At 42.8% G+C, this 25,687-nt stretch overlaps 1 protein-coding gene across 6 annotated transcripts; it reads left to right on the forward strand.

The window, feature by feature from the left end:
* The first annotated feature begins 1,087 nt into the window (after nt 1–1,087).
* Nucleotides 1,088–25,687, forward strand: ODF2 (outer dense fiber of sperm tails 2). Of its 6 annotated transcripts, XM_043498643.1 has the most exons (22): nt 1,302–1,358; nt 3,639–3,723; nt 4,511–4,664; nt 6,989–7,114; nt 7,883–8,053; nt 9,812–9,978; nt 10,922–11,051; nt 11,418–11,549; nt 12,246–12,320; nt 12,560–12,631; nt 13,662–13,778; nt 15,729–15,914; nt 16,992–17,101; nt 18,125–18,260; nt 18,981–19,091; nt 19,821–19,925; nt 20,595–20,753; nt 21,601–21,701; nt 22,770–22,932; nt 23,318–23,443; nt 23,967–23,999; nt 24,302–25,687. In XM_043498643.1, the coding sequence occupies exons 3-22, from the start codon at nt 4,557–4,559 to the stop codon at nt 24,473–24,475; spliced, it is 2,502 nt and encodes an 833-aa protein (XP_043354578.1). In that variant the 5' UTR covers nt 1,302–1,358; nt 3,639–3,723; nt 4,511–4,556; the 3' UTR covers nt 24,476–25,687. The 6 variants fall into 6 exon arrangements, with proteins under 6 accessions (XP_038230179.1, XP_043354577.1, XP_043354578.1 ...); XM_043498642.1 differs by lacking the exon at nt 4,511–4,664 and having other exon boundaries at nt 1,129–1,358; XM_038374254.2 differs by lacking the exon at nt 23,967–23,999.

Raw genomic sequence — 25,687 nt, forward strand, 5'->3', positions numbered from 1 at the left:
GAGGAAGAGAGTATTTGCAATAAAAACAAACTGTTGCTACGCTGGCTGGCTACATTTATTTATGCACTTAGCTATCTTTAAGTACAGCTACACCATAGTTCAACAGTACAATGTTTTTAGTGTTTAAAAATTACAGATTATTTTTCATATAATGTTTGAGCACCTGTGGGTATGAAGGGGGAGATGGATTAGATCAGTTAAAAGGTTGGGTTTTTTTTTTTTTTAAATCTCTGATAAAGTTAACCAAAAAAAAAAAATCTAAAAGGAGGACTTGTGACACCTTGTAAATGCATCCGATGAAGCGAGCTGTAGCTCATGAAAGCTTATGCTCTAATAAATTTGTTAGTCTCTAAGGTGCCACAAGTCCTCCTTTTCTTTTTGTGGCACCTCGGAGACTAACACATTTATTTGAGCGTGAGCTACAGCTCACTTCATGGGATGCTACAGCTCACGAAAGCTTATGCTCAAATACATTTGTTAGTCTCTAAGGTGGCACAAGGCCTCCTTTTCTTTTTGCGAATACAGACTAACGCGGCTGCTACTCGGAAACCTGTCCAAAAAAAAAAAAAAAAAATCTGTCAGGAGAAAAATATTTAACAATTGTCCATCCTCCAGGCGCACTCTGAGGGCCCGAAGGCAGGGATGGGACATAAATGAGCCATCGCTGCTTCGGAACTACCCGGGGGCCTAGCGAAGAAGGATTTGTCACCAGGCGGAGCAGGTTACCTCAGCTGCTCTCCCAGGGGCCCAATCCCCTACCCACGCTGTGCAATTGCCTAGAGGGGGGCTTCATGGGACCGGCTTTCCCCCGGGGATGCTGCTGCCTGTGTAAGGGGGGGCTGATGAGCTGAACGTCTGCCAGGGCTGACCTGGAACAGGGGGCTGTGGAATAGGCGATTCAGCGCCCCTCCGCCCCTGCCCGTGGGGTTTAGGCCTTCTCCCCCCTGCCCTTCCCTCCTCCGGCCCCCATCTCCGCCCCGCCCCCAGTTTAGCGCAGCCGTGGCCCGGCCCCCGCCCTCCCGCGTGGCCCGGCGTTCCCATAGTGACCTGCCCCAAAGAGGGCGGGCTCTTGTGACGCCCCGACGCTCCTGGGGAGCTAATCGCGGCGGCGAGCCGGGCTCGGGGGGGGGTTTGAATCGCCCAATGGGGGAGCTGCGGGCAGCGTCCCAGAAGCGGACCCGGAAGTTCGGCGGTGGGTCCCGCCGCCGCTGCTGCTGCTGCTTGTCCTGCCCTTGCTGCTGCCCCCTGCCCCGGGCCAGGGGTCTCCATGGCAGCAACAGCAGCAGCTACCGCCGCCTCGCCGCCAATTTCGAGGAGATCCTGAGGCGGCGGCTCCGAACCCGGCTCGGCCCTGCATGGTGAGGGGGGCTGGGGAGCCGGGGGGACGACGATGACGCTGGCTGAAGTGGGATCTCGGGGTCCCCGAGCCCCCCAGGGTAGTGTGGACTGGCCAGGGGCACGGGGGGTCCCCGCAGCCCATGCGCCGCAGCGGGTCACACCCCGCGGGCTGTTGCTGCTCTTTCAGGGCTGCCTCTCAGGGGTGGGTTTCTGTGGTGTCTGGGACGTGCCCTGTGCCTTGTGACTTCGTCCATCCGCCCCCTAAGGACTGGCTTTGTGAAGTTCCCCAGGCAGTCCAGAAACGAGTCAGTCCTCGCCCCGCTCGGAAATCAGGAGATTGGCTTTACCAGTCAGGGAGCCTTTACAATATTGTATCCAGGCTTCAGCGTTGCTGTCTTGTTTCTTTGAGCCTTTAGGGTTCGTTAATTTCAAACTTTTCTCTGCAACCAGATAAACCAGATCGCCTTCTCTGCAAGGCTAGATAAACTTACTTCTTAAAAAGAGATTCTTGTGGAATAACATGACTCCAGAAGCTGGGGCTTTAGGAAAGAAATTCTGTGAGGTAAAGTAACAAGAGTTAGTAATAGTGATTGGTGTTGGACAAGGAAAACTCCTTTATTCTTCTAAAATATCTGTTCTTGCTGGCGAAAACAAAATGTGCTGGCTCTAATGAGAATATTAATATTGCTCTTAGTCTTTCAAGGTTCAGCTTTGAATTCCCTCATTCTTTTACACTGTAGTTGATGTAGGTTTTCTGCCCATTAATAGGGTTTAGTTACTTATCAAGACTGAGATAACCAAACCAACCAACTGTATTTACAGTCACTTATCTAACAAGAAGCTGGAGAAATTCTCTCACTTCGGCAAAGTCTGTCTCAGTTTCTAAATACATATCTTCCCAGGCTGGAAGGATTTTTTTTTTTCTCCTGTCTCTCTAAAATATTTTTGCTAAAACTGTTCTGGTATCCGATGAAGTGAGCTTTAGCTCACGAAAGCTTAGGCTCTAATAAATTTGTTAGTCTCTAAGGTGCCACAAGTACTCCTTTTCTTTTTGCGAATACAGACTAACACGGCTGCTACTCTGAAACCTGTTCTGGTATGTTGTTTTCTTTACTCTTCTTCAACAGACACTTTCACTCTGCAAACTTAATCATTTTAATGAGCCTGAAAAATCTCAGTGTCTTCAGAATGATGATGGAAATCTTATCAAGGTTAATTTACCTTTGATGATCACTGGGCATTTGGACTCTGCTTGTTGTTTGGCTAATAGCTTTGGATATTACCACATTTATGCTGCAATATTCTATAATGTCAATTATACTGAACTGTTGCTAAAACTATTTGTAGGGTTCATCTGCATGGGAAAATTTATTGGCAGAACTATAACGGTATAATTATAACTATACCACGACATTAATATTGTTGTGACTCCCTGTGTAGACACTCTTATTTTGTAATATGAGTGTCTTTTTCTGATTTCATTTGTGTTGCTTCCAAGTTATCTTAACCCATAATAAATGTCATCTATTAAGAAAAACTATCTATCCTATTTCTACAGACCTATAAGAACCTTTGTTAATTTATTATTCTCTTTCCTGCCATTTATCCATGTAATCCTCGCTTTTTGCTGCTCTTTCCCACCAAATTGCAATAATGAGCATAGGGGGTCAATAGTGCGATGCATTTTGTCTTTTGCTATTTGCAATGGTTATTTTGCTTATATGAAACTGTTTTATACCATTTGAAAAGCTGTTGTTATGAGCATTTAGACAGTAGGAAGTATTGGTTTGTAGCAGTTCCTGAGACAGCAGTAGCTAAAATTGTCAGACTCCAAGGGCAGGAGTTGCAAGATGATGATCAGAATGATTTGACTTGAAGATCTAATAGTTTGTGACATGCGAGGGCTAGTAACATTTTGGAAAAAGAAAGTGCATATTGTTTTCAGGATCAGGAACATCTGGTAAGCACTGGTCCCAAACCACTGGTCAGAAAGAATAAAAACTCTTTCTCTTCTACGGTCAATCAACCCTGCAGAATCAGGTGTCTTACACGTGATGCATCTTAAAATTCATTATCTAGCATAATGTGTGTATCATACCTGAAAATCAAAGTACTTATTTTAATCTTTTTGTTTTAACATTTCTTGTGCAAAGAACACTAAGGCACACTCTATTATAGAGTGGTTTTTAGGTATTTAACAAGTTTGAGTCAGGATGTTACCTTTCTACTCAAGGAATGGGAACCTTAAGGAAACTAGCATCCTCTCCTGTTAGTAATCTATTTCATATTTCTGCCATCAGGTGTCCCCCCTCCATCAAAAACGAGAGAACTGCAATCTCAGCACATAGAAAAGTGTCACAAGAAGCTGATAATCTTACGCTAATTGTAAGTAACTGGGGTTGGAATGATGTAACCCTCCTTTTTGCTGTACTCAGGTTAGTGGTGCTACTTTTATAAGAAGGAAACTTTTACACTTAAACTGTGCATTGATTACTTTTGAATTTGTTTTCATACCTTACTATTGCGTGTTAGGCATATAATTCATGTGGAAATAAAATACATGCATCATTTATGAGAAATAACCTGCAGAGACAAATATAGGCCCCAGTCCTGCAAGCACTTGCATATGTTTACTTTACTTTAAGAACTGTGAGTAGTTCCATGGAAATCAAGGGGACTATTCAGAATGCTTAAAATTAAGCACAAGAATGTTTGCAGGATCAGGTTCATATGGCACCTCTGATGGATTCCTTTTAGTTTGCTAGTCAAAGTAATGGCCCTGTTTTAAAATTTCTGCTCAAAATCAGATGGTGTTGCTAATCAGAGCCCTTGGCATGCTCTAAGACCTTGAACTCTGGTGACTCTTACAGACACCCTCTACCAATACCACGCTATCTTTATATTGTCTGTACCATCCCTTGTCCAAACAAAAATGAAGGGCCAGATTCAGCCATGGTGTAAATAGAAGCTTATGGAGTTATTCCAGATCTTACACCAAAGCTGCATGTGATCCAAAACGGCAGGTGCTACTGAAAGGAAGCTCAAACCGTGGCCTAAATACCTTGACTCATCTCAGCAATTGTAGCTGTCTGGGGACAGGTGGCTAGAGGCAGTTGTCCAATTTGACTGGAGCATAGGGAAATTTTATTATTTCCAGTTTCCTTATTCACAGGTTTCCTTTCATTGTATTGCCCTTTCCCGTTTGTTGGAGAAGAACCATGAAGAACCGTTCCTCATCTCCCCCTTTGCACGTTCATGTGGATGAAAACACCCCTGTCCATGTCCATATAAAAAAGGGTCAGAAAACAACACCTGCAAAAAGCCAGGTAGGAGTGTGTAGTTGGGTGTTTGTAAGGGCTACAAACCAGAAAAGTGAAGGGTCCTAGAAGTGCCACTGAATGTTCAAGGTCTGTTTCTACCACTTGAGGTCTGAATAAATAGATAGAAGGTTAGAGAAATAAGACTGATTGACTTCTTAACTGCATTCATTTCAATGTGAATTTTCAGCAATATTTTTAAGTAATCTTAGAAATTGAAACTGTATCTAATATGGGTAATATACGTGATTTAGTTTTATATTTACATGTATAGTTGGGTTACCATTTGTACTTCTTTAGGGCCTTTATCCAATGGTCTTTAAAGCATTTTACAAACAGTTAAGTTACAAGCTACCCCTCCCTCTGCCATGAGATGTGGAAGTACACCAGCCATTTTACAGATGGGCAAACTGAGACACAGATAAGTGGGTTGTCCAGAATCATACAATCAGTCATGACGGAACCAGGAGTAAAACACATTGCTTTTCTCTAGCAGCTAGATTTTCCTGACACCCTTTTTTTTGCTGAGGAAAACCATACTGTATTATACAGTTGCTTTTTAGACACCTAAGACATTTTAACTTGGGGCAGTATCCTGCTTGTGTCCATAAAGTCTATAGAAGTCCTGTCCCAACTTAACATATTTTTTCTGGGTTAACATCTTGTCAAGCTACTGCCCATTCTCTGATCATCCCTTTGTCTCGAGGAAGGGTTGTTAGGAAGATGGTAGCTGGACATCTCTAATTCCACCTGGATCAGGTTAAATGCAAGATTAGATTTAAAAAGACTCGATTGAAGTCGTCTGCTGGTGCACAGACAGCTTTTATCAGTCTGGACTATCTTCTCTTGAGCATTGGCCGAGAGGATCTAGCAAGTAGCCTTTGATATAATTGATTAGCTGATAATGGTGGCTAGGTTTCAATTCCTATTTGGAGTGGGTGAAATCCTCTTCCGAGGTCAAGATCATTCTTGAAATGGAAGACCCAAAAGGTGGTGAGTGCTAGTTTATTGTTCTTTAAGAGTCTGCAACAGTTATATTTTTTCCCTCTCTGAGTTGTTAACTGTGTGTATGATGCCACTAGTGAATATTTTAATGGGGTATGCCTGATGATACTCAGCTATATGCTTTGTTTGCTTTTGGACCACCTGACTTTCTGATCAAGCCTCAGAATTGTGCAAAAGCATCTGCATTTTCATTTAGATAAGGAAGCTTAAGATCAACCCATATAGGAGTGAGAATACCTGTTAGTCACAAAGCAGGCAAAGTGATTCTAGGATCTTCATAGATCAATCCCCCCCACACCCCAATCCCTCATTAATACATCCTGGCTCCTGTTTATGAATCAGGTCTGGGGGATATGGAGGATCCTCCTACTTTGCTCTTCCTGCACAGAAATAGATGTTGTGGCAGTGCTTTTGTGTGTGTCCTCTCTTACCCAGAAATACTACCTTTTTCTCTCTAACCTTGACCTCCCTTCTCTCCCTTCCGTCATTCTCTTTGAGTTGGGCTTTTTCTGAGTTGGACTATATGTAAAATTATAATCATCTGGGTGGGGTACTCGGCCGCTAGCATACTTCCCCTTAGGCCACCCAAGGCTCTCTCGCCTGAGGTTTAATTGGAATTGGGCTTAAGAACAGGAGATTCTTGTTTGAGGGACCTCTGTTCCCCCTGAATTCCTGTGATATCTGATGTCCTTCTGTGGCTGTCTTTAAGGATTGGTTTAAGGTCTTGGCCTTATTTTCTTATGCTCTTAATCCTTGGAATGCTTCTTGTCCCAGTCCTCTTGATTTAAATGTTGTCACTGGGCCCAGTTTGATTTATTTCATGTTTGTTATGTCCAGCATTCCAGGTACTGTTTTTAATATTGGTGCTTTATAAACTAAGACATTAAATAAACCAAAGAAATGAAATGAAAGTAGGTTGTCACTCAAATCCTGATGTAAAATTTTGCAAGCAAGCAAACTCCTCAAAATGTAAAAAAGGACAGACTTGCTTTAACACCAGCTAGATCTATTTTCACAGGGTAACCAAGGCCCTCATTGCATCACAAGAGGCAGAGCTACAAGTGATGTCATAAAGGCCCTGTCTGACAAATAGCAAGAATGCTTTCATTTTGGCTATATGCTCTCCTATTTATTCAATAAGTTTTTCTTGTGCTTGGCTTTGCCTTGTTCCTCCAGCTGCTGACTCTCCTCTCTGATGTACCATGTGAAGCAGTCTGTGGTACTATTGTAAGAATGACATCCTGCCATTTAAATTTAACAGCATTAAAGGTTTAAATGATTTTTTTAAAAGTCTTATGAGGTTTATTTTGTTTTTCTCTCTCCTTCAGCCGAAACACAAACAGAAAATGAAAGGGGATACCGTGAACGTGCGCCGAAGCGTTCGGGTGAAAACCAAGGTCCCCTGGATGCCCCCAGGCAAAACATCCATCCGGGAGTCTGCCTACAAGTGGGAGGTATGGCTGATTTGCTTTTTAATTGGATGGGTTGGACTAAGAGAAAACTAGATTTTTATCTTACTGTGGGATTGGAGGGAGCAGGTTGGAGGAGGGTACTAGACTGTAATTAAGGTGACCACTATCACCTGGCAGTCATTTTAAACATCCAATATTTATCTCTGGCTTTTGGAAACTTATTAGTACAAATAGTTTCTGAATGGAGGATTCATCATGTGCCTGTTTCGTCTACAGCTATCTGTCACTTTCCTCTTTCCCACTCCCCCCCTGATACTGCAAGGCTGGAGAAATCCCCCTTCATTTATTTCTATTTCCCTTTTCTATTTCCCTCTCTAAAAGACCTTACCTTGGGGAACAGTTCACTTTACAGGCCACTATTGTCTGTCATAAGATTTCTAGAAAGGAGTGTATTATGCTCCCTTTCCCACCAGGGCTGAATGAGCTGCCCACTCTCGGCTCCTACTGGCTTGGAATTTGAACTTTGATTTTCCTTCATGACAATCAGAGAATCAAGCTAATCCCTACATGTGCTGTTTTGGTGGATTTGGGAGTATTTATTTTTCCCCATCAAGAGCCTTTTATAACTGACTGAAACAGGTTGAAGTAGAGAGGATTATAGCCTGGATATTTTATCTTGCCCTATCTAATTCAAATCATTAGAATTTTTTCAGAGATGTGATTCGGTCCTAGATTGGTTTTGGAGATGCTAAGGTTACAACATTGCGTGTACCTTTTAAAAAAAAGCCATGCCTATTACATCCCCACCAGGGACCAACCCATCGCTTGGAAATTACTCCTCCAGATTCAGAAAAACTGCTTTCGGTGCTGCGTCTGAGTGACCTCTCTACAGATGAGGAGGATGCTATCCACAGCAAAATGAACAAATATGAGAAGAAGATAGATAGCCTGATGAATGTAGTGGGGACACTGAAGAATGAGGTGAGAAGACCATACTAAAGGCTCACAGGGGGTAATAGTGTGGGGCTTGCAAAGTGATACTGAAAGAGGAAACTTGGCAAGAGGATGCTAAAGACTGGGATACAGTGATGAAGGGCAAATGGATGCTCAGCTCATTTGTAACATTTCTTAGAGGCCAGTATGAATGAGTTGAAAGGGGCTTAGCTACTCTGATGCGTTGTTTACACTTGCGTTGTCTGCTAGCAAGTTGGATTTCAGCTTTCATTCAGTTTAGCTGTATCTCAACTACAGATTGAGAGGCTTTTTTACTTATATTAAAATGAATCATGGAACATGGACAACTTTGTCATACAAGATGATGCTTTGCCTCAGTTTCTATGTGTAAAGTCTTGTTCCCGCCAAGGTCCTAAACCTAAAAGATGTTCCTCCCTAAAGGTGAAAGTATTGTCTTACCACACGGACCCATAGGCTCTCAGGGTTGTCTTGTTGAACAGTATATTCCTCGTGGCTCACTACTGGAACTTGCGCTTCAGTGACGCAATGTTATCCCATGTAATCTAAATGGCCTTCAAGTACTTGTCAATATTTTAACAGCTGTCCCTTGAGAGTCCGCATACAGAATTTTAAAGTGTAGATTTAATGTGATGTCCAAACCCTCTAACAGGCCCAGTGTGGTGCGGGCAGATCACAGGCATTTTCCTTTCTTTCAGCTTCCCCCAGAGCAGGCAATATATCCCAATTATATTACTATGTAACTTTGTGTGGTTTTAATTAAAAATCTAAAAACCTATAATCAAAAACGGGACTTCTGAGTTACGTAGACTGTTATCATCATAAATAGTTTAAGCCTGTCTATGCTCTGAAAACAAAAGTCAGTTTACATGATAGGTTAACTCAAATGTCTAAACTCAAATAATCACAGCTGAGGACAACAGGGCTGAGCCGGTCCCTTGGCTTTGGAGACATACAGTGGGAAGAACACAAAAGTGAGGGCTCTGCCCTGAACGGCTAGACCGGCGGTGTATCGCAAACTGTGTTAATGACACAATGGGCTTAAACTGCAGCAAGGGAGGTTTAGGTTGGACATTTGGAAACATTTCCTAACTGTCAGGGTAGTTAAGCACTGGAATAAATTGCCCAGGGAGGTTGTGGAATCTCCATCACTGGATATTTTTAAGGGCAGGTTAGACAAACCCCTGTCAGGGATGGTCTAGATAGTGCTTGGTCCTGCCATGGTACAGGGGACTGGACTAGATGATCTCTTGAGGTCTCTTCCAGTCCTATCGTGCTATGATTACAAAACAGTTGTCCTCCAAACCAATTACAACATGGTTTAAATGTAAATGGGATCTAACCAGGCTAATGTTGTAGATATAACATGAAAGTATCATCCATGTCACCAGTTTTAACTTTAATTAGACAGGGGAACACTAGGTCCTTCTTCTATATTGAGTAAAGGCAGTATGTCTGGTGCCTTGGTTAAATTCCAGTGTAAGGTCTCGGTCTACATTCCTAAATATCTTCAGCAATTTATCTGTAGCATCGTTTCTCAAACGGGTCTGAGGGTCCATAAGGGTATCCCAGGGGGTCTGCCGGCTACGTTGATCAACTCCTTCTCGTCCCTCCCTCATCTACTAAACTGTTGAGGAGCATTGCTGTGTGCTGTTGACCAGCTGCTGCATTTCAGTGGTGGGGGATTTGAACTATCTGTAATGTCGTAAAAGCACCTTTGCTTGTGTAAAGCTCTATATACATAAAAATAAGATGTGTCCTCCTTAGGCCAAGACACAGAAGCGGGAAGAACAACAGCAGATCGCAAAGCGTCTCCTTGAGGAGCAGAAGGATGAGCTAGATGAAGTCACACAGGAGCTGGTGGAGACAGAACATGAGAATACTTTGCTCCGACGTAACATTGAGCGCATAAAGGAGGAGAAAGATCTTACTTTGTAAAGAACTTACCGTTTAGCTCCTGTGTGTACATGTACTATAGTGATGTTTAAAGAGCACTTGTCTCCTTTGTAAAAACATTAACAAATTTAATTCTGGTTAGCTCCCAGGAGTATAGGGCTGAGTGGCACTGCAGAATTGGTGTTCTCCTTCCTTGTATCTGCTTCCTGCCTAATGCTGCAGTGAGATCCTCTTTCTTCAGTGTGACATTATTTTTGCCTAGGGATCTCATTGTGGTGGTAGAAAAATCTGTCTCAGCCTTCCTGAGGAAATTATTTGGAAACAAGTAATGTTTTAGCTCATTCTGTTAGTCATTTTCACTAAGTGGGGAAATAGTAAAACATTCATGTTTGATTGAGAGTCGTCATCTCCCATCACACTAAAGTTTATATGGAGAATAAATCTCGGAACCTTTCAGAAGAGCTTTATGAATATTTTTTAAGGCTTGGGAAGGGCTTTGAGCCCTTTATGAAGGGTTTCTTTGAGTTCTAGTTGTCTGCGTTCTCTCCAGTTTTTTAGAATGTCCAGCTTCATGTTCAGCTGATACCATTTTGGAGGCTTATTTCTGGGGTGATATAGATCCTTAGGACTATTGATATCCAGGATAAAAGGTGTTGTGGTGTGTTAGTGTTTGGTGGAGGAGGTTGCTCTGAGAGAACCCCAAAATTGGCCTCCTCTGATATTCCCCACTTGATAGATGAGCTTCCAGCAAGTACAGGAGGATTGGTAGGGTCTGCTGATCCCCACCACAATCCATTTCCAAGACTGAAAAGTGGTACATTTCTAGTATTTGTGGTTTATCTTTTTGTTTGGGAGGTTTTATCTGTTAACCTCTAATCAGAAATCCTAATTACAATGCTTCCTTTAAGGATGACATCACCAGTGCAGCCTGGTTATTGCATTTGGCTATCCATTCTCCTGAAAGCTGTGTTTTTCTTGCAGAATGCAAAAGAGGCACTTGCAGCATGAGAAGGAGTGTTTGATGTCCAAGTTAGTTGAGGCGGAGATGGATGGAACTGCAGCAGCCAAACAGATTCATGCGCTGAAGGATACGATTGGGAGACTCAAAAATGTAAGTGATGGCATTTTCCACCATAGCATTTGCTGTACTGCCACATTTCTGTTCCAAGAGCTGTCACAGAATCACTGGTTCAGAGGTAGTCAAGGAAAAATGGAGAGCTTTCTAGCTCTTTCAGTGCTTGATAGGCCTTTGGCCACAGAAGGTACTGAAATCCAGATTAAGTTAAATCTGAAGTCATTTTGAATTTACAAATGGGAGTTTATCAGACAGCATCTTAACATCCCACTGCCCTTTGTGGATGTGACATTGATGATCAAGTTGTTTTGTTATGCTCTGTATTTATATTGTACATATCGCTCATACCAGACTCTAGATATTAAACTGCAGACAAATATGACCATGTCTTTCTTTTTTTAGGAGAAACACATGACCAGCTCCGACATTAATACGCTGACAAGGCAAAAAGAGTTGCTGCTACAGAAATTAAGCACTTTTGAAGAAACCAATAGGACGCTCCGGGATCTACTTAAAGAACAGCACAACCGGGAGGTGAGCAGTGCTGCATGTTTAACTTTCCCTGATTTACAGGAGACAGCATGGTCTAGTGGACTGAGACCAGAACCTGGAGTCAGAACTCCTGAGCTCTAATCCCATTTCTGCAACTGACATGCTATGTGATCATGGACAAATGCTTCACCTCCCTCTGCCTTGGTTCTCCTAACTGTAATATAGACCTTACCCCTCCCTTTTGAGGCTCAGATAAAGTTTGAATCCTAGTGTGAAGATGTTAACAGCTCTGAGTACTAGGCAAATTGCCACAGTGATAATACTTCAGTCTAATTACTATTGCTACTGCAGCTTGTTGAACACGTGCTGCTTCCTCAGCCACCCATGATTCCAGTAAAAGGAACCATCAAAGGTTTGTGTTTGCCTGAAGTGGGATACATTTGCAAGATCTTAGTTGCCATCGTGTATTTTAGTATCCCCTTTGACTGGGTTAAAGGAGATGGGAGTGAGGAAGGGTTGCTGGGATGGGAATTCCGAGGGGAAGAGGGTTGAAAATGAAATTGTTGGCAGGGTTGACACCTTTTAATGTTATCTGAGAGCTGCTGCTTGAGTGCTGTCGTAGATAGATATTTTTCTCAGGTCCATCTTAAGTTGGAAGGCACATTTTCTTGGGATTAGGACATTGAGGGTGGCTTTGGAAAAAGCTTAATGAGCTCTTGTTTCTTCATTCTCTTGTAGAAAGATGCACAGAAATTGATGGAGCAGCAGGGGTTGCTGCTGAAAAGACTGTCTGACTCGGATGCAGAGAAAGCGGTAATGCAAGAGCAAAATTATGCTTTCAGTACATGGGGGGGAAAAAATGAGATTTACAGTTTTTATTCTTTAAAACATGGGTGACTAATTGTGATATATATTGTAGAAGTGCCATTTAGCCTGATGGAGAAAGCTACATTGGCCTTTTTTTTTTTTTTTTTTTAACAGCCCCTTTTTCCCACTGCTAGCAACAAAGTCTCTTTTTTTCACTTAGGATCTGGGTGTTGTTTGTCTTCCAGAATCTGAAGATGAGGCTACAGGAGAAAGATAAGGAGGTGGAAGAGCTCATCAATCAAATACAGACAGAAAAGGTAGTTTCCCTTTTCTATTACAAACTCTCTTTGATCACACATGAACCTTCAAAACTGTAACAAGGGTCTAGAATTTGAGGCAGCTATTCTGAATTAAGGCATTGCAGGTCCTGCTTTCTTGTGTGAACTGGCAGATGCCTATCTAATCCCCACATGGAATTGCTGATTTATTGATAACATCCATCACAAATACTTCAGGCAACAAATGTGAAATGATAGATGTCACCTCAGGACTGGCTATTCCTAGGGTTTTTCCAAAGCTGCTATTGCACGCTTTGCTCGGGAGGGTCTCATAGGGCTTGGAGGCAGAGCTCAGTTAGGTGTCTTGCTGCAGCAAGTCCTGATGGGTGATCTCCTTTTGCTGGGAACCATCAGCTGCCCATGGCCTCAGGTTCTAATGTGCCCTGCCTCCCCCTGGTTCCAGGTTCCTATGAAGCAGATGGACACATGGCAACAGTGGCCAGGGTGGACTGTATTTTGGCTCAGAGCAAATCTTTGCAGGCTGGTCAACCAGGGTGACTGTGGGGTCTAGACTCTATGCCAGTTTAGAAAGAGGGGGATCCCATCCTGGTACACTTGAATGGAAAGAGGGATCTGTGAGGGTGCTTCAGGAAGTGGGGGAGAAGGACAGGGCTTGTGGTAGTGGAATAAGGAATATACCATTCATCAGCACCGTAATGCAGAATACTGGTTCTTGGGGTGCTTAGAATTACTGTAGTTTTCTGTAAACATTTTGTTCTCATAACTCTCTGGACAAAACTGCTGGATTCCAGCAAGCCATGGCTCTCCCCTCAGAGCTTACATACACTAGTTAAACTGGGCAAATTTGACTGACATGGCTTGCCTCCCTGCTCCCATGGCTAAGAAAATGAGTCTCTGAGTGTGCTCTTTCTGGCAGATCCTGTGATAGCTGGTGGTGTTTGTTGAAGCAGAGGCCTGAACTGTTGAGTGGTGTGAAATGTCCCATCTGCTTCGATGCCTGGGAAAACGACACTTAGTCCTGTTTGTTTGTTTGTTTTTTCATATTTAGGATCAAGCGAAGACAGCATGCGAACTCTCCAAATCCATGGAAGCTGTGAGGGGTCATTTACAGGCTCAGCTGCGAAATAAAGAAGCTGAAAATAACCGTCTGGCTATTCAGATCCGGGTATGTTTTTGGTATTCACCAGGCCATTCAAACTGATCATCTGATTGCACTGAAGAAGAGAGTGGCAGTCACTGACTATTCCACGCCATGCCCATCCAATAACGAAATGCGGAAACTGGCATCACTTATGCCATTGCTGTACATTTTCTTCTGTAATTTTGATTGAGAACTAAAATACTTTTTTCATTCGTGTGAAGTGAAATCATAAACTTTAAGGGTTAATTGTCTCCAATTAATTACTTGTTACTTCAGATTTCCCCTCAAATTAGTTATGTTAAAGAGATGGTTTCTGCTGAACCACATATGGGAAACTATTTAACTTGCTATCTGGGAAAAAGAAACTCCTGCCATGGGTCTCTTTAGCTGATTGCAAAGACACGTGTTTGTTTCACTGTATCACTGGTGATACCTATGATCAAGGGTCTGGAACAGCTTCCATATGAGGAGAGACTACAAAAATTAGGGCTGTTTATCTTAGAAAAGAGACAACGAAGGGGGAATATGACAGAGGCCTATAAAATCACAAATAGTGTGGGAAAAGTGAATAGAGAAGTGTTATCCTTTCACACAATACAAAAATCAGGGGTCATCTGATTAAAGTAATAGTCAGCCAGTTCAATACAAACAAGAGGAAGTACTTTTTTATATAAATGCACAGTTTACCTGTGGAACTCATTGCCATGGGTTGTTGTGCCAAAACTATAACTGGGTTTAAAAAAAATAATTAGTTAAGTTCACAGAGGATAGGTTATTAGCCAAGATGGTCAGGGATGCAATCTCATGGTTGCAGTGACCCTAAACCTCTTGACTGCCAGAAGCTGGGAGCGGAAGGTGGGTGGAGAACCTCAACCGCTCTGCCCTGTATGCTCACCCTGAAGCTCTGGTACTGGCCACTGTCAGAGACAAGATACTGATCAAGATGGACCATAGTCTGAATCAGTATGACAGTTCTTGGGTACTGAGATGAAGAAAGTTGCCTTGGGTTATCATGATGAAAGCTGTGTGTTAATTATCTCTGTAATTTTAAGAAAAAGGCTATATACAGGTATGTCTTCTATACAATGAATTATCAAGGCAGATGCACTTCAATTGAAAGGAGATACTCCTATGTAAAACAAAAGGTTGCTAGGTCTATAGCTACGTAGGAAAGCCTCAGGAAAGATGACTTCATTGCTGAGCAGAAGTATGCCACACACAGTGGAAAGAAAATAATCTTGCTAAAGTCTGTCCTTACATATAGCAATAAATATTGGGCCTAGTGTAAGGATGTGCAGCTTTGTGGTCAGTAGAATGGCACTTGCTTAAACTAGGTTTGCATTTGACTCGGTGTGTTTCAATATAATAGAGTTCAGAGCTTACCTTGTTTGGTTCTGATGTAATATTAACCTTTACGTGCTATACTAAGACTAGAAATATTGGAAATGACTGCTATCTGAGTCCTCTTGAGACATAATTCCTGAGCTGCTTCCCAAGAGGTATGACCCTTATTAATTGGTTTTAGGACAAGAGAATGAGACACCTCTCTTAGCATATGCTAACACTGTGAATGAAAAGATTAAAGGATCTATCATAGGTTATAAGTTGCACTAAGAGGAACCAGTTGCAGCCTCGGGAGTGAAATTTGGCAGCTGTGTTTGTCCGCACGTAGCAACACTACATGCTACTTTTAAGACTGGAAGTTTGGCATCTCAGCCCACCTTTTCCACTGCAAGAATGGTTTTCAAGACCATTTTGTATCTCATTCCATGAATTAAGTGGCCCGAGCTACAGTAGGAATGGCAGACTGAACTGAGATTATGCTAGCTCCATGATGGACCACATTGATAGATGGCTTATGTCTACCTCTCTCGTTGGCTGCTGGGAGATAAGTTGACCCTCTTGATTGAAGATAAAGCATTTCACATAGAATGTGTGTTTTTTGTGTTTTTTTTTTTTTCTTTTCCTTTCCAGAATCTGGAGCGCAGTGGGGCTCAGCATAAGGCGGAGGTGGAACATATCATGGAACAGCTAAAAGAGCTGAGGCAGAAGGGGGAGCGTGATAAGGAGGCCCTGAAGAAAGCCATACGCGCACAGAAAGAGCGGGCTGAGCGCAGTGAGGAATATGCAGAGCAGCTGAATGTACAGCTAGCAGAAAAGGTAGTTGGTCTTGGGGAGGAGGGAAAGAGAATCCTTTAGAGTCTCTGTCTGTGTGTGGGCATATCCTTGATTTCTGATACCAACCCCGGGGCGGGAGAGCTGTTTTATCTAATCAGATTTATTTTTGTACTGGGGCCTCAGCCCATTTGCACCGCCTTTAAAACAAAGCTATTTTTTCTCAGTTGCATCTGATGAAGTGAGCTGTAGCTCACGAAAGTTTATGCTCAAATAAATTTGTTAGTCTCTAAGGTGCCACAAGTACTCCTTTTCTTTTTTCTCAGCTGTCACTGTTCACTGCTCCTTCCTTTGAACAAGAGCATGTGATAAACTAGCAGATTTGATCTTCTTCAGACTTCCTTCCTACCTTTAGAGCCTGCTGAGGGAAATGGACAAAAGGTTGCAGGGCCTCGCTTTACCTTTGTACTTGTATGCTGGTTCAATATTGAGCTGCTTTCAGTTATGCATGGAATTGGTAGTTGACAAAGAAAATGTTCATAGTGGCAAAGGGGAAAGAAAGTAGGAGTAAAAAATGGGAATTTATTTTGGCAGAGGAAATCATTGGGGAAAGCAATTGGAGCAGATACTATAAATAAATAAGACACCTAGATTTGCCTTTGGGGAAAGGGGATTGGAGGATATAGCAAAAGCAGGAAGGGTGGGACTAGGACAAACCAGAAAAGCTCATACATTTTAGACCACTTGTCCCCTTCCTGCTCTTCAGTAATTTGTGTTCTTTTGGGGTTATCTCCTTTGTCTAAGGCCAATGCAGGTTCTTAGCTATGCTTTGCATTCCTAACTACTGCATTTGTTATCTTCAAAGAGGAGCCCCTCCTCTCTCTGCCAGTATGGCTGTGAGCTGACAGCATCATTGGAAAATGTTATTTGGCAAGGACGTGGAGTGGTAAAAGGAATTAATGTTGTTTTTCAAACCGGACTACTGTTGAGTGGAAGTATTATCTCCAGAGTGTTTGATATTCGTTGTACCGTGGTGTGTTCCCCTTTTCACATCACTGTTGTCCTGTGATTTTTTTTGTCAGTCTTGCCTCTCTCATTCAACATCTTTCTCATGTTGGACAGGACAGTTATGTTACTGAGGCACTGTCCACTCTGGAGTCCTGGAGGAGCCGCTACAACAAAGTAGTGAAGGACAAGACTGACCTGGAGCTTGAGATTGTTATGCTGAACAGGTAAGAGCTCTGGCATGGGGAGCCAGCGTGAATGGAGCTGGGATACTAGTTCAAGAAGGGACTCCTCAAGTCTCCAGGTTGGAGCATAAGTACTCAGTTGAAAGCTAGAGCCAGCGTGGTCTAGTGGTGAAAGGGTCTGAGAGTCAGGAGGTCTGGCTTCCACTCCTGACTGCCACAATGATTTGTTGATTAAGTCACTTATCTCTGTGCCTGCTGCCCATTCTGTAAAATATATATACTTACTTTTCTTTGAAGGATCTCAGAATGGCTCACAATGAAAGAGTCTATTTAAATGCAAAGTAGTTTCATTAAGGCTGATCTGTTTTTGTGGGGCTGGGGGCAAAAATTGTCAGTATCATCACAGTGCAGTTACCACAGAGAAAACTGAGCATAGGAGCAAGAGGGGGAAGTACCATATTAGCAGGGGTGCCAAACCTGTGGGCTGTACATGGACCACCAGAGCATTTCATAAGTCCTGCAGTCTGCTTCAAAACAATATACTAATGGCCAATTTTGTTGTCATGTTTACATCATTTTAATGTATACAAGTCTGTAAATAGACAATGCTGTACATAGGTTGTTTCTATCTAAATGCATATGAGACAAGCTGAACTTAAAATTTATAAATCAATACAGGTGACTTGAAATCTTACTAAAATACGTAGAATCTGTTTGGCCCACACAAGACTTGAGGTACTTAGGTTTATGTGGCCCTGCTGTGTAATAAGGATGGGTACCACTGCATTACCTATACAACTCAGATATAATGTATCAGTGCCACTGCAACGAAATGCCAGCAGCCCAGTAACATCTGTGTGCCTGTTTTCCCAAAGGGAATGGAGCAGCAGAGGAAACCAGAGTGAAGTTTGTATAGCCAACCAGTAGTGTGCGCATGCATGAGATGTGGAGGGAAAAGGGGGAGTAAAGAAAGGATGTCTTGTTCCTGAAGCTGAATTTCAAAGACCAAGAGACTTTTTTTTCTTTTTTGTCATGTAATGGTTAATTTCACCTCCTGCATGGCAGCCGTATTACAGACTTGTTGGAGCAGCAGACCTCCATGGAGGACAAAATGCGGGAAGACAGAGATGCTCTGATGGATAAACTGCACCGACAGGCCACAGAGAGCACGTCTTTCAAAATGGAGAATGAAAGGCTGAAGGTCAGTTGAATATCTAGGTGTTTTGTAGCTGAAATGTTAGCATAAGGGAGAAGTTGTAGTGAGCAGCTGCTACCCCGTAAGTCCAAAGAGAAATTATCTCCTTTGATCCCATTTGATGTCAGATCAAGTTGCGTTGGAAACCTTAAGTGTAGCTGGATTGACTGTATTTTCAGTCCTGTGTTCCATTGTTTGACTTGGTTGAGGTAGGCTGAAATTCGTGAAGAGAGGAACATATAAGGTTTGTTGGGGGAGGGGAAGAATAGGCTTTTTCTACCCTCTGATTCAGTATGTGGGATTGGAGACATGCTTACCTGCCTGGTATCCTGGATGATATATTGTGTCATCCAGTTATACAGCTGGACAGGGAACAAAACCCATATCTTTAGGGAGAACCACAGCCTCCAAAATAGAAAGATGCCTGACATTCTCTCCAGACACCTACATAACCATCTATGGTATGGTAGGTAATCTACCTGATTATCCCTTTAAACAAAGCTTCAGTCCAAATAAACCAAGCATGACCCTGATCTAGTGGACACAGCTCATTTAAAAGTGTTTGGAACATGATGGAACATCTCTCATGCAGGTGTAAGGCCATGTTCTCTGCTGGCATATGTTGGTGAAGCTCACAGTCCCTGCTCTTAACTTAGCTTAATGTATATGGGGACAACTTAGCCTGCTCCAAGCACTGCCTCTTGAATAGATGTCTTCTCCATTCAGGCTACCATGGTCCCAGTGGAGGAGAAGCTGAACCAAGCTCAGATGGAGGTGCAGCAACTCAAGGCATCTCTCAGGAACTATGAAGGGCTGATTGAAACCTACAAGTCTCAGGTATTTTATTCAACCCTCCTTTTTCCTTCCCTCCTCACACAAATTTGTTTTTCTTCCTTTGCTGTTGTGGTTTATTCTCTCATGCCTTAATTCTGTTTGCTAGCTATTAGATGATGCTCTGTTCTATCTGTCGTCTTGCTTTTCTGGTGTTCATGGCTCTAATAAACAAAATCTATTTATGCAAAAGCTTTTATAGGTTATTCTGTTCAAATGGCAGCCTGTAGGCAGCCACCTGCTTTGTTCCAGACTGTAGAAAACTTGCCTCACTCTGCACACTCTGATCACCCCTTCTGTTAGCAGAAGCTGAGTCCACATGTAAAGATCTTGCTCAGTGTATAAATTGTCTAGAACTGATCTTGGTAATTGTCACTTTCCCAGCCCCTTTTAAGAAGCAAATCCAGAAGTAAAATGTCTAATCCTAGTCATACCCTCTGCGGCCCTCCCACATGGCTAGTGCTATTTCTTTGCTGCCCCCGCTGAGATCTGGGTTTTGTGGTGGTGGTAGGGAGGAAAGGCGCAAAGGGGGAAATCTTCAGAGGACAGCACAAAGAAGGGTGAGAAGGCTATAAAAAGTACGAAGGTGGAAAAGCTCCACAACTTGGGGTGGGGGTGTCCAGAGGTTCACAAGAATCTTGCTACTGGATCACAACAATTGTAATTGTGCCAGTGTGTAGCAATCTATTATTGAAAACCCTAACATAGTCGTGTGCCAATTCTTTCTGTGCCCAGGTATTGAGAACCCGAATGGAAGCCGATGAGGTGACTGTGAAACTGGAGCTTTGTGACAAAGAGAATAAGACACTAAAAGATGAAATGAACAAGGAGATTGAGTTGGTAATTATTCCTTTAAGAAAACCTGGACCATTAAATTGGTACATGGCAGCCACTCAGGGCTGCACTCCTTTCTTGGTATAGTCGAAAACAAATATGCTTGGACTCTGAGGGAGATAAAAGATGTCCTCCGGACAGGTTTGCCTTTTCCCCCATCTCAGCTCATGGGAGAATGGAAATGCAAACTAGTATTTATTTTGCCAAGTGCATTGAATTTTCAGAATGTCCCATGAGGGGCCTTGTCAAATACATAGTGTCCATTTGAGGTGGTGCCCTTCGCTGGGGAGAGGGTTGTTCAGAGTCATTAACTCTAAATTGTGCATCCTGTCTTTCAGTGGTTGTCATGGAACAGTGGTTCTCAAGAATACCGTATACATTAATAAAAGTCAAGCCCGGATTTGTAGACATTCGCACCCTGTGGGAATCTGAGAATCTAAGTGAATGTGTCTTGGAATAGAGGAAGGAATCTGCATTACAATGAGCAGTTCCATCACTGGCCAGGCATCTGAGATGCCCTTATTACTGGGAAACGGAGATGCTCTGGTGGACAGATAGCACCAACCAACTCAAAAATTTATTAGCCCAGACTCTTCAGAAATGTCTGAAATAAGGTCACATGTTTAGTTGTTTTTAACTGACCACTCTGTCCTTCCATTCCTCTCACCACCACAGGCTCGGAAGCAGTTTCAGAGACAGCTTGCTGAACTAGAAAAGCTGCCTGAGATCCTGAAGATCACGGAAACAAAGCTGGCAGAATGTCAGGATCAGCTGCAGAGTTATGAAAAAAAGAACATGGACCTTTCTGCCATGATTACAGATCTTCGTCAGCGGGTAAGGGATTGGCAGAAAGGACCCACAGCTGCACTGTCTGCAAGCCGGGGACCAAGATGAGTTTCTAGTCGCAGGAAGTTCAGTCTTTGCCTCTGTACTCGTCTCTTTTTGAAATGATTAAAACATCTGCACTGCAAAATAAAGATGTGTGGCATGTCTTTGTTTAGGGAGAATAGTAACTTAACTGGTGGCTTTCCTTGCTATTTCAAGGCTTTCTTTCAAACTGCTTAGTTGCAGAGTCTTACTGGGTCTTGAAGAACTGCAGAACCCAAAATGCATGGGGTCTCGTTCATTTCTGTCACCCTGATCAACTTATTGGCTGCCTCTCTCTCATGACCATCCACTCACAAATGTTGCTCTGCTTTTATTTTCTTCCTCTTCCTTCCTGATGCCATGCCAACAGGGGCCTTGAACGATTCTGTGGCCTATGCGCTTTGCTTTGATAATCTCATGCAAGTCATTAGCTTTTTCAATATTTCAGGCTCTGAATTCTTCCCGGCCCTGTTACCATGCACAAGCTTCGTCTAATCTGTATGCTTCACTATGCTTGCAGGTGGCTGCTCTACTGTCAAGCTCTTATGGCGCTGACCACTCGTATGTGGTGTGGAAAAGTTCTATTTAATGATGGGTCTAAACATTACCTGGAGGAACTACACAAATTTGACATGTGGCTTTTTGCTGTTTCATGTACTGTTGCCTCCATTTCCCTTTCCAGTGCTTTCCAGAATTGTGAATTAAGGTTTTATAGCTGTGGGTTTCCTCCTCCCCAAGAACAGCACCCATTTGAGGTGGCTGGTCTTGGGTTTGTATTGACCTCCTACGTAAGGTCTGTTTTCTGTCATTTTAGATTGAGCTCCAGGGAGACAAAATGGAAATGACAAGAGAGAAGTATCAATCTGCCCAGGGGGAAAACAAGCAGCTGATCTTGAAGCTAGAGGAGCTGGAGAGGTTAGAATATATAACTGGCCTGCTCTCCTTGCCTGACTTTTTTTTTTTTTTTTTTTTTTTTTTTTTTCCTCCTGTGCTCCTGACCCTCCTTGTTCCTTTTTCAAGGCACTAAGGCAGCTGCTGGCTTACTTGTGTACCTTTCCATCTCCCTGAGCCTTTATGCATTTAAGAGCCTTTGTAGAATTAAATCAGAAAGTTAGGTGGTCTGGCCTGTATAAGTTTGGAATGCTTCTGTAGAGAGAATGTTAACGTTTTTAGTCAGGAAAACACCTCAGAAGGAGTACTCCTTCCCCCATTCCTTTTTTTCCTCATGAGCTTTCAAGTACTTCCTTGTTCTGACCAGGTTGGAAATACTCTGTGACTGTCCTTTTCTATGTTATTCCTGGTCCCTGCTGAAATATGGAAGTGCCAGAGACATGAGCATAGGAAAAATTAGATTTACTTGTATGTAATCAAAGAAGGTTCAGGTTGGCTCTTATTCTGAGTCTGAGCCCACCCTGAGTCTTCAGTCTGGTATTTTGTGCTAAGTAATCTTAAGAAGAAAAATGTTCATGAAATTTTCTTCTGTGTGGGCCACTCTGAAGTCCTCTGCAGGCACACTAGAAAAATCAACAAGAACAAAGGGCCTGGTCCCACACCATTGGCTCTTGGAGGAGCTCAACTGAAATCAATGAGAAAGGGCAATCCATAACTGTCCACTGTGGAGTTTCTTACACCTTCCTCTGAAGCATCTGGTGCTGACCACTGTCAGAGACAGGATATTGCATTAGATAGGCTACTGGTCTGATCAGGTATTGCAGTCCTTAATTTCCTGTATCTCTGTGTTTCTACACTCCTTCATTGGTGAGGACAGGTCAATGAGTATTCTCAGTATGCCCCCCCATCTTGAAATTATTTGGTGTTAGAAGTGGAGTGTGAAACTCTGCTTGGCTCAGAGGTCCTGACCTTTGGAGGGGAAGGTGAAGATTGATCTGTCCCCTGACCAACCAGTGACCTGAGGGAGAGGCATATTGAACCAAATTGTATTTAATGATTAATAAAATTCTTTGTCTTGCTGTCTCAACCCAGGAAACTAGAGACGACTGGTGCACAGAACATAGAGTTCCTTCAGGTCATAGCTAAAAGGGAGGAGTCTATCCATCAATCCCAGCTGCGATTGGAGGAGAAAACCCGTGAGTGTAGCTCCTTGGCTCGGCAGCTGGAGATGGCCATTGAAGATGCCAAAAGACAGGTTAGTAACTCCTTGTCAGAGTAAGAAAATGATCAAATACAGTGGAACTCTCAAACTACAGGAGAGCAGGTTACCAGCTCGTGGAAGGGGATACCTCTACATTCCATCACCAACCTTCTAATTTTGCTTCCTCTTGCTGTATTATCTGTAGGAAGCAGAAGCAAAAAAACGAAGTTGGTACTTTGTCTCCAGTAGGCACACAAAAATGGAAGGAAAAATGCTAGACTCAGATGCTCCTTGTCTTTGCCAGAATCAAACAAAAATATGTCCAGCCCTCCTCTAGGGTGAAGGGGGAGGAAGTTATTACCATAGCAGAAGCAAAGCATTTTGTATGGACAACACTCTTGCCAAAGCAAAAACTTCATTGCCTTGTTCCTACTTTTAGGTGGAACAAACGAGGGACCGAGCAGCATCTAGAGAGAGGGCAGCCCAGTCCAAGATGTTGGAATTGGAGACCCAGCTGAGCCGGACGAAAACGGAACTTAACCAGCTGCGTCGGAGCAAAGAAGATGTGAGTGTTTTGGAGGGGATGTTGTTGATAAACTAGCAGCCTCAATGCAGCAGTAAGAGTCTGTAATCCCATGTCCCATCAGTGTGCTGAAGAAATTGTACAGTAACTTTGTTGCAGTGTATCTGTGTCTGCTGTGATGGTGAAACACACTAGTGTGCTTGGTGAAGTATAAAGTGTGGAGGAAGATGTAGTTTTTGCCCCAAAAGGCTTACAATCTAAGTCGCATACATGGGGCCTGATTCTCATCACTTATACTAACAGTTTGAATGGAGCTACTCCTAATTTACACTGGTGAGGGGAGAATCAGACCCACCATACTTTTTAGACAAACACTACATCAAAAACCTGGAGAACGGAAGGAATCCAGACAGTGCAGGTATTGCTACATTTAGTGGGGGAGTTATTTTCCTTCCTTTCATCACCTTTGGCTGTACAAGAGAGGGGCCGAGGAGTGTTTCCCTGCTAGGGGAAAGATTTTTGTTTTTACATTTGGTCTCCCATTTTCTTTCCCTGTTTACTTTAGCCCTGGGATTGGAAGAGGGCTGACCTACAGCAGGTGATAACCTCCTGAGTTTCTTCCTAGAGAGTGGTTCCTTTTGTTTTGTTTTCAAACCATTAGTTAATCAGAATGTTAAGTTCCTATTCTGATTGGCTGTGTTATTTTGAGCATTTATATACAAGTTGATGTGTGGGGTTGGGACTGAGTGAAATGAGTGATAGACTTTTAGTGTTATGTGGTGTGTGTTGCAGTGCCACATTGTTCCTAAAAATCCCAGAGAATGACGAGTTAAGGCTAGCGTGATTAGAATGAAAAATCTCTAGCCTTCAGCCCTGTGTTTTTGTGTCTTCTTCATGCAGTCAGAGCACCGATACCAAAGCCGTCTACAGGATTTAAAGGATCGCCTGGAGCAGTCTGAAAGCACCAACCGCAGCATGCAAAACTATGTCCAGTTCCTCAAGTCCTCTTACGCCAATGTCTTTGGAGAAAGTGCCTTAATGAGCTCACCTATCCGTTCCCGATCTCCTCCATGATAATAGTTCCCTCCCTGTCCCTCTGCTATTGAGAGGTACAAAAAGGGTGCCCTATTTCAAAGCCATATCTTGTGCAGAAAACTGGTTGGGATTTCAGAGTCCATATAAAGAGAAGTCTTCCCCGCATTCTTGTTGTCTGAGTGAGGTGGAACTGCAGTGGTGTACAACAGGAAAATGGGATAGTTTTCTATCTGGAGATTGGCACTGCATCATCAGCCATGCCCAAAAACATCTGGGTTGGAGTGTGTGGGGAATGCTTTCCTTTTCATCTCCTAATCCCCCAGTGGTTGCTTCTCTTGTAACTAACCTGGTGGTCTTTTTAATTAATCATATTAGATATTTTTTATTTTTGTAAGAGTTACATCTCTTCCTTTTTGCTCTTCCTACCTTATGTTCTTTTCTCACACTGCAAAGATCATGTTTGTTTTTAACTCTCACATACTGTGTTGATACAGCTGACCAATGGGGATATTAGGAGATAGTGCCACCAGTACAAGTATGACCCCAACAAAGATAACTAAGTGACTGGAATCCATGCTGAAAATGGGTTACCTCCTGATCATCCACCCTTCTTATAAACAATTTTGTACTGGGAAACAATGAAATTGTATCTTCTGAAGGTTTCTCACCTGATTCGTGAATACTGTCTGATCCTTTATCATTCTTGAGTGTGTGGTTGGTGTGTGTTAATGCTTCTAATCTGCATGTTTTCTGGATGACCTTTTCCTCCCAACAGCCTGATCCTGCATTCCTTGCACATCCCAGGGTCTGAGTCAAAGCCATTTGAAGTCATGAAAAGATTCACATTAATTTCAGTGGGTCTGGAATCAGGACCCCAGTCCAAATATAGTGGGAGCTTTGAGTCAGCTGTAGGGAAAAATAAAATAAAAAGACAGAGCTGATGCTTGGCTTTGCTCTCAGAGTCAGCCTCACATACTCCTGTGATGTGAAGTCATCTCTGGCATGTGAAGAAATGTCAAGGTCTGTGGGCTCTACTGTGTCCTCCAGTAAGCAGCTGTTCTGAAATATAGTAAATATTCGTTTCATTTCAACCACAGCTGTTTGGCTGGGGGGGCTTTTTGGTGGTTTTTTGTTTGTTTGTTTTTTAAATTCTGTTTATATGAAATGCAGTAATCAGTGGAATGTTTGTTTGATAAGGGATTTCTACGTTTCTTTTAATCAGTATTTGAGTTCTGTTTTAATGTGTAACTT

Source organism: Dermochelys coriacea, chromosome 16, assembly GCF_009764565.3.
Source record: "Dermochelys coriacea isolate rDerCor1 chromosome 16, rDerCor1.pri.v4, whole genome shotgun sequence".
NCBI classification, from domain to species: Eukaryota; Metazoa; Chordata; order Testudines; family Dermochelyidae; genus Dermochelys; species Dermochelys coriacea.

What these genes read in the sequence shown, in the direction of transcription:
- ODF2 (XM_043498642.1), top strand. Translation starts at nt 1,144, where the DNA reads ATGGGGGAGCTGCGGGCAGCGTCCCAGAAGCGGACCCGGAAGTTCGGC. An exon ending in ACCCGGCTCGGCCCTGCATG is followed by an intron (nt 1,359 to 3,638) that starts GTGAGGGGGGCT and finishes TTCTGCCATCAG; the next exon opens with GTGTCCCCCCTCCATCAAAA. An exon ending in TGGGGACACTGAAGAATGAG is followed by an intron (nt 8,054 to 9,811) that starts GTGAGAAGACCA and finishes TGTCCTCCTTAG; the next exon opens with GCCAAGACACAGAAGCGGGA.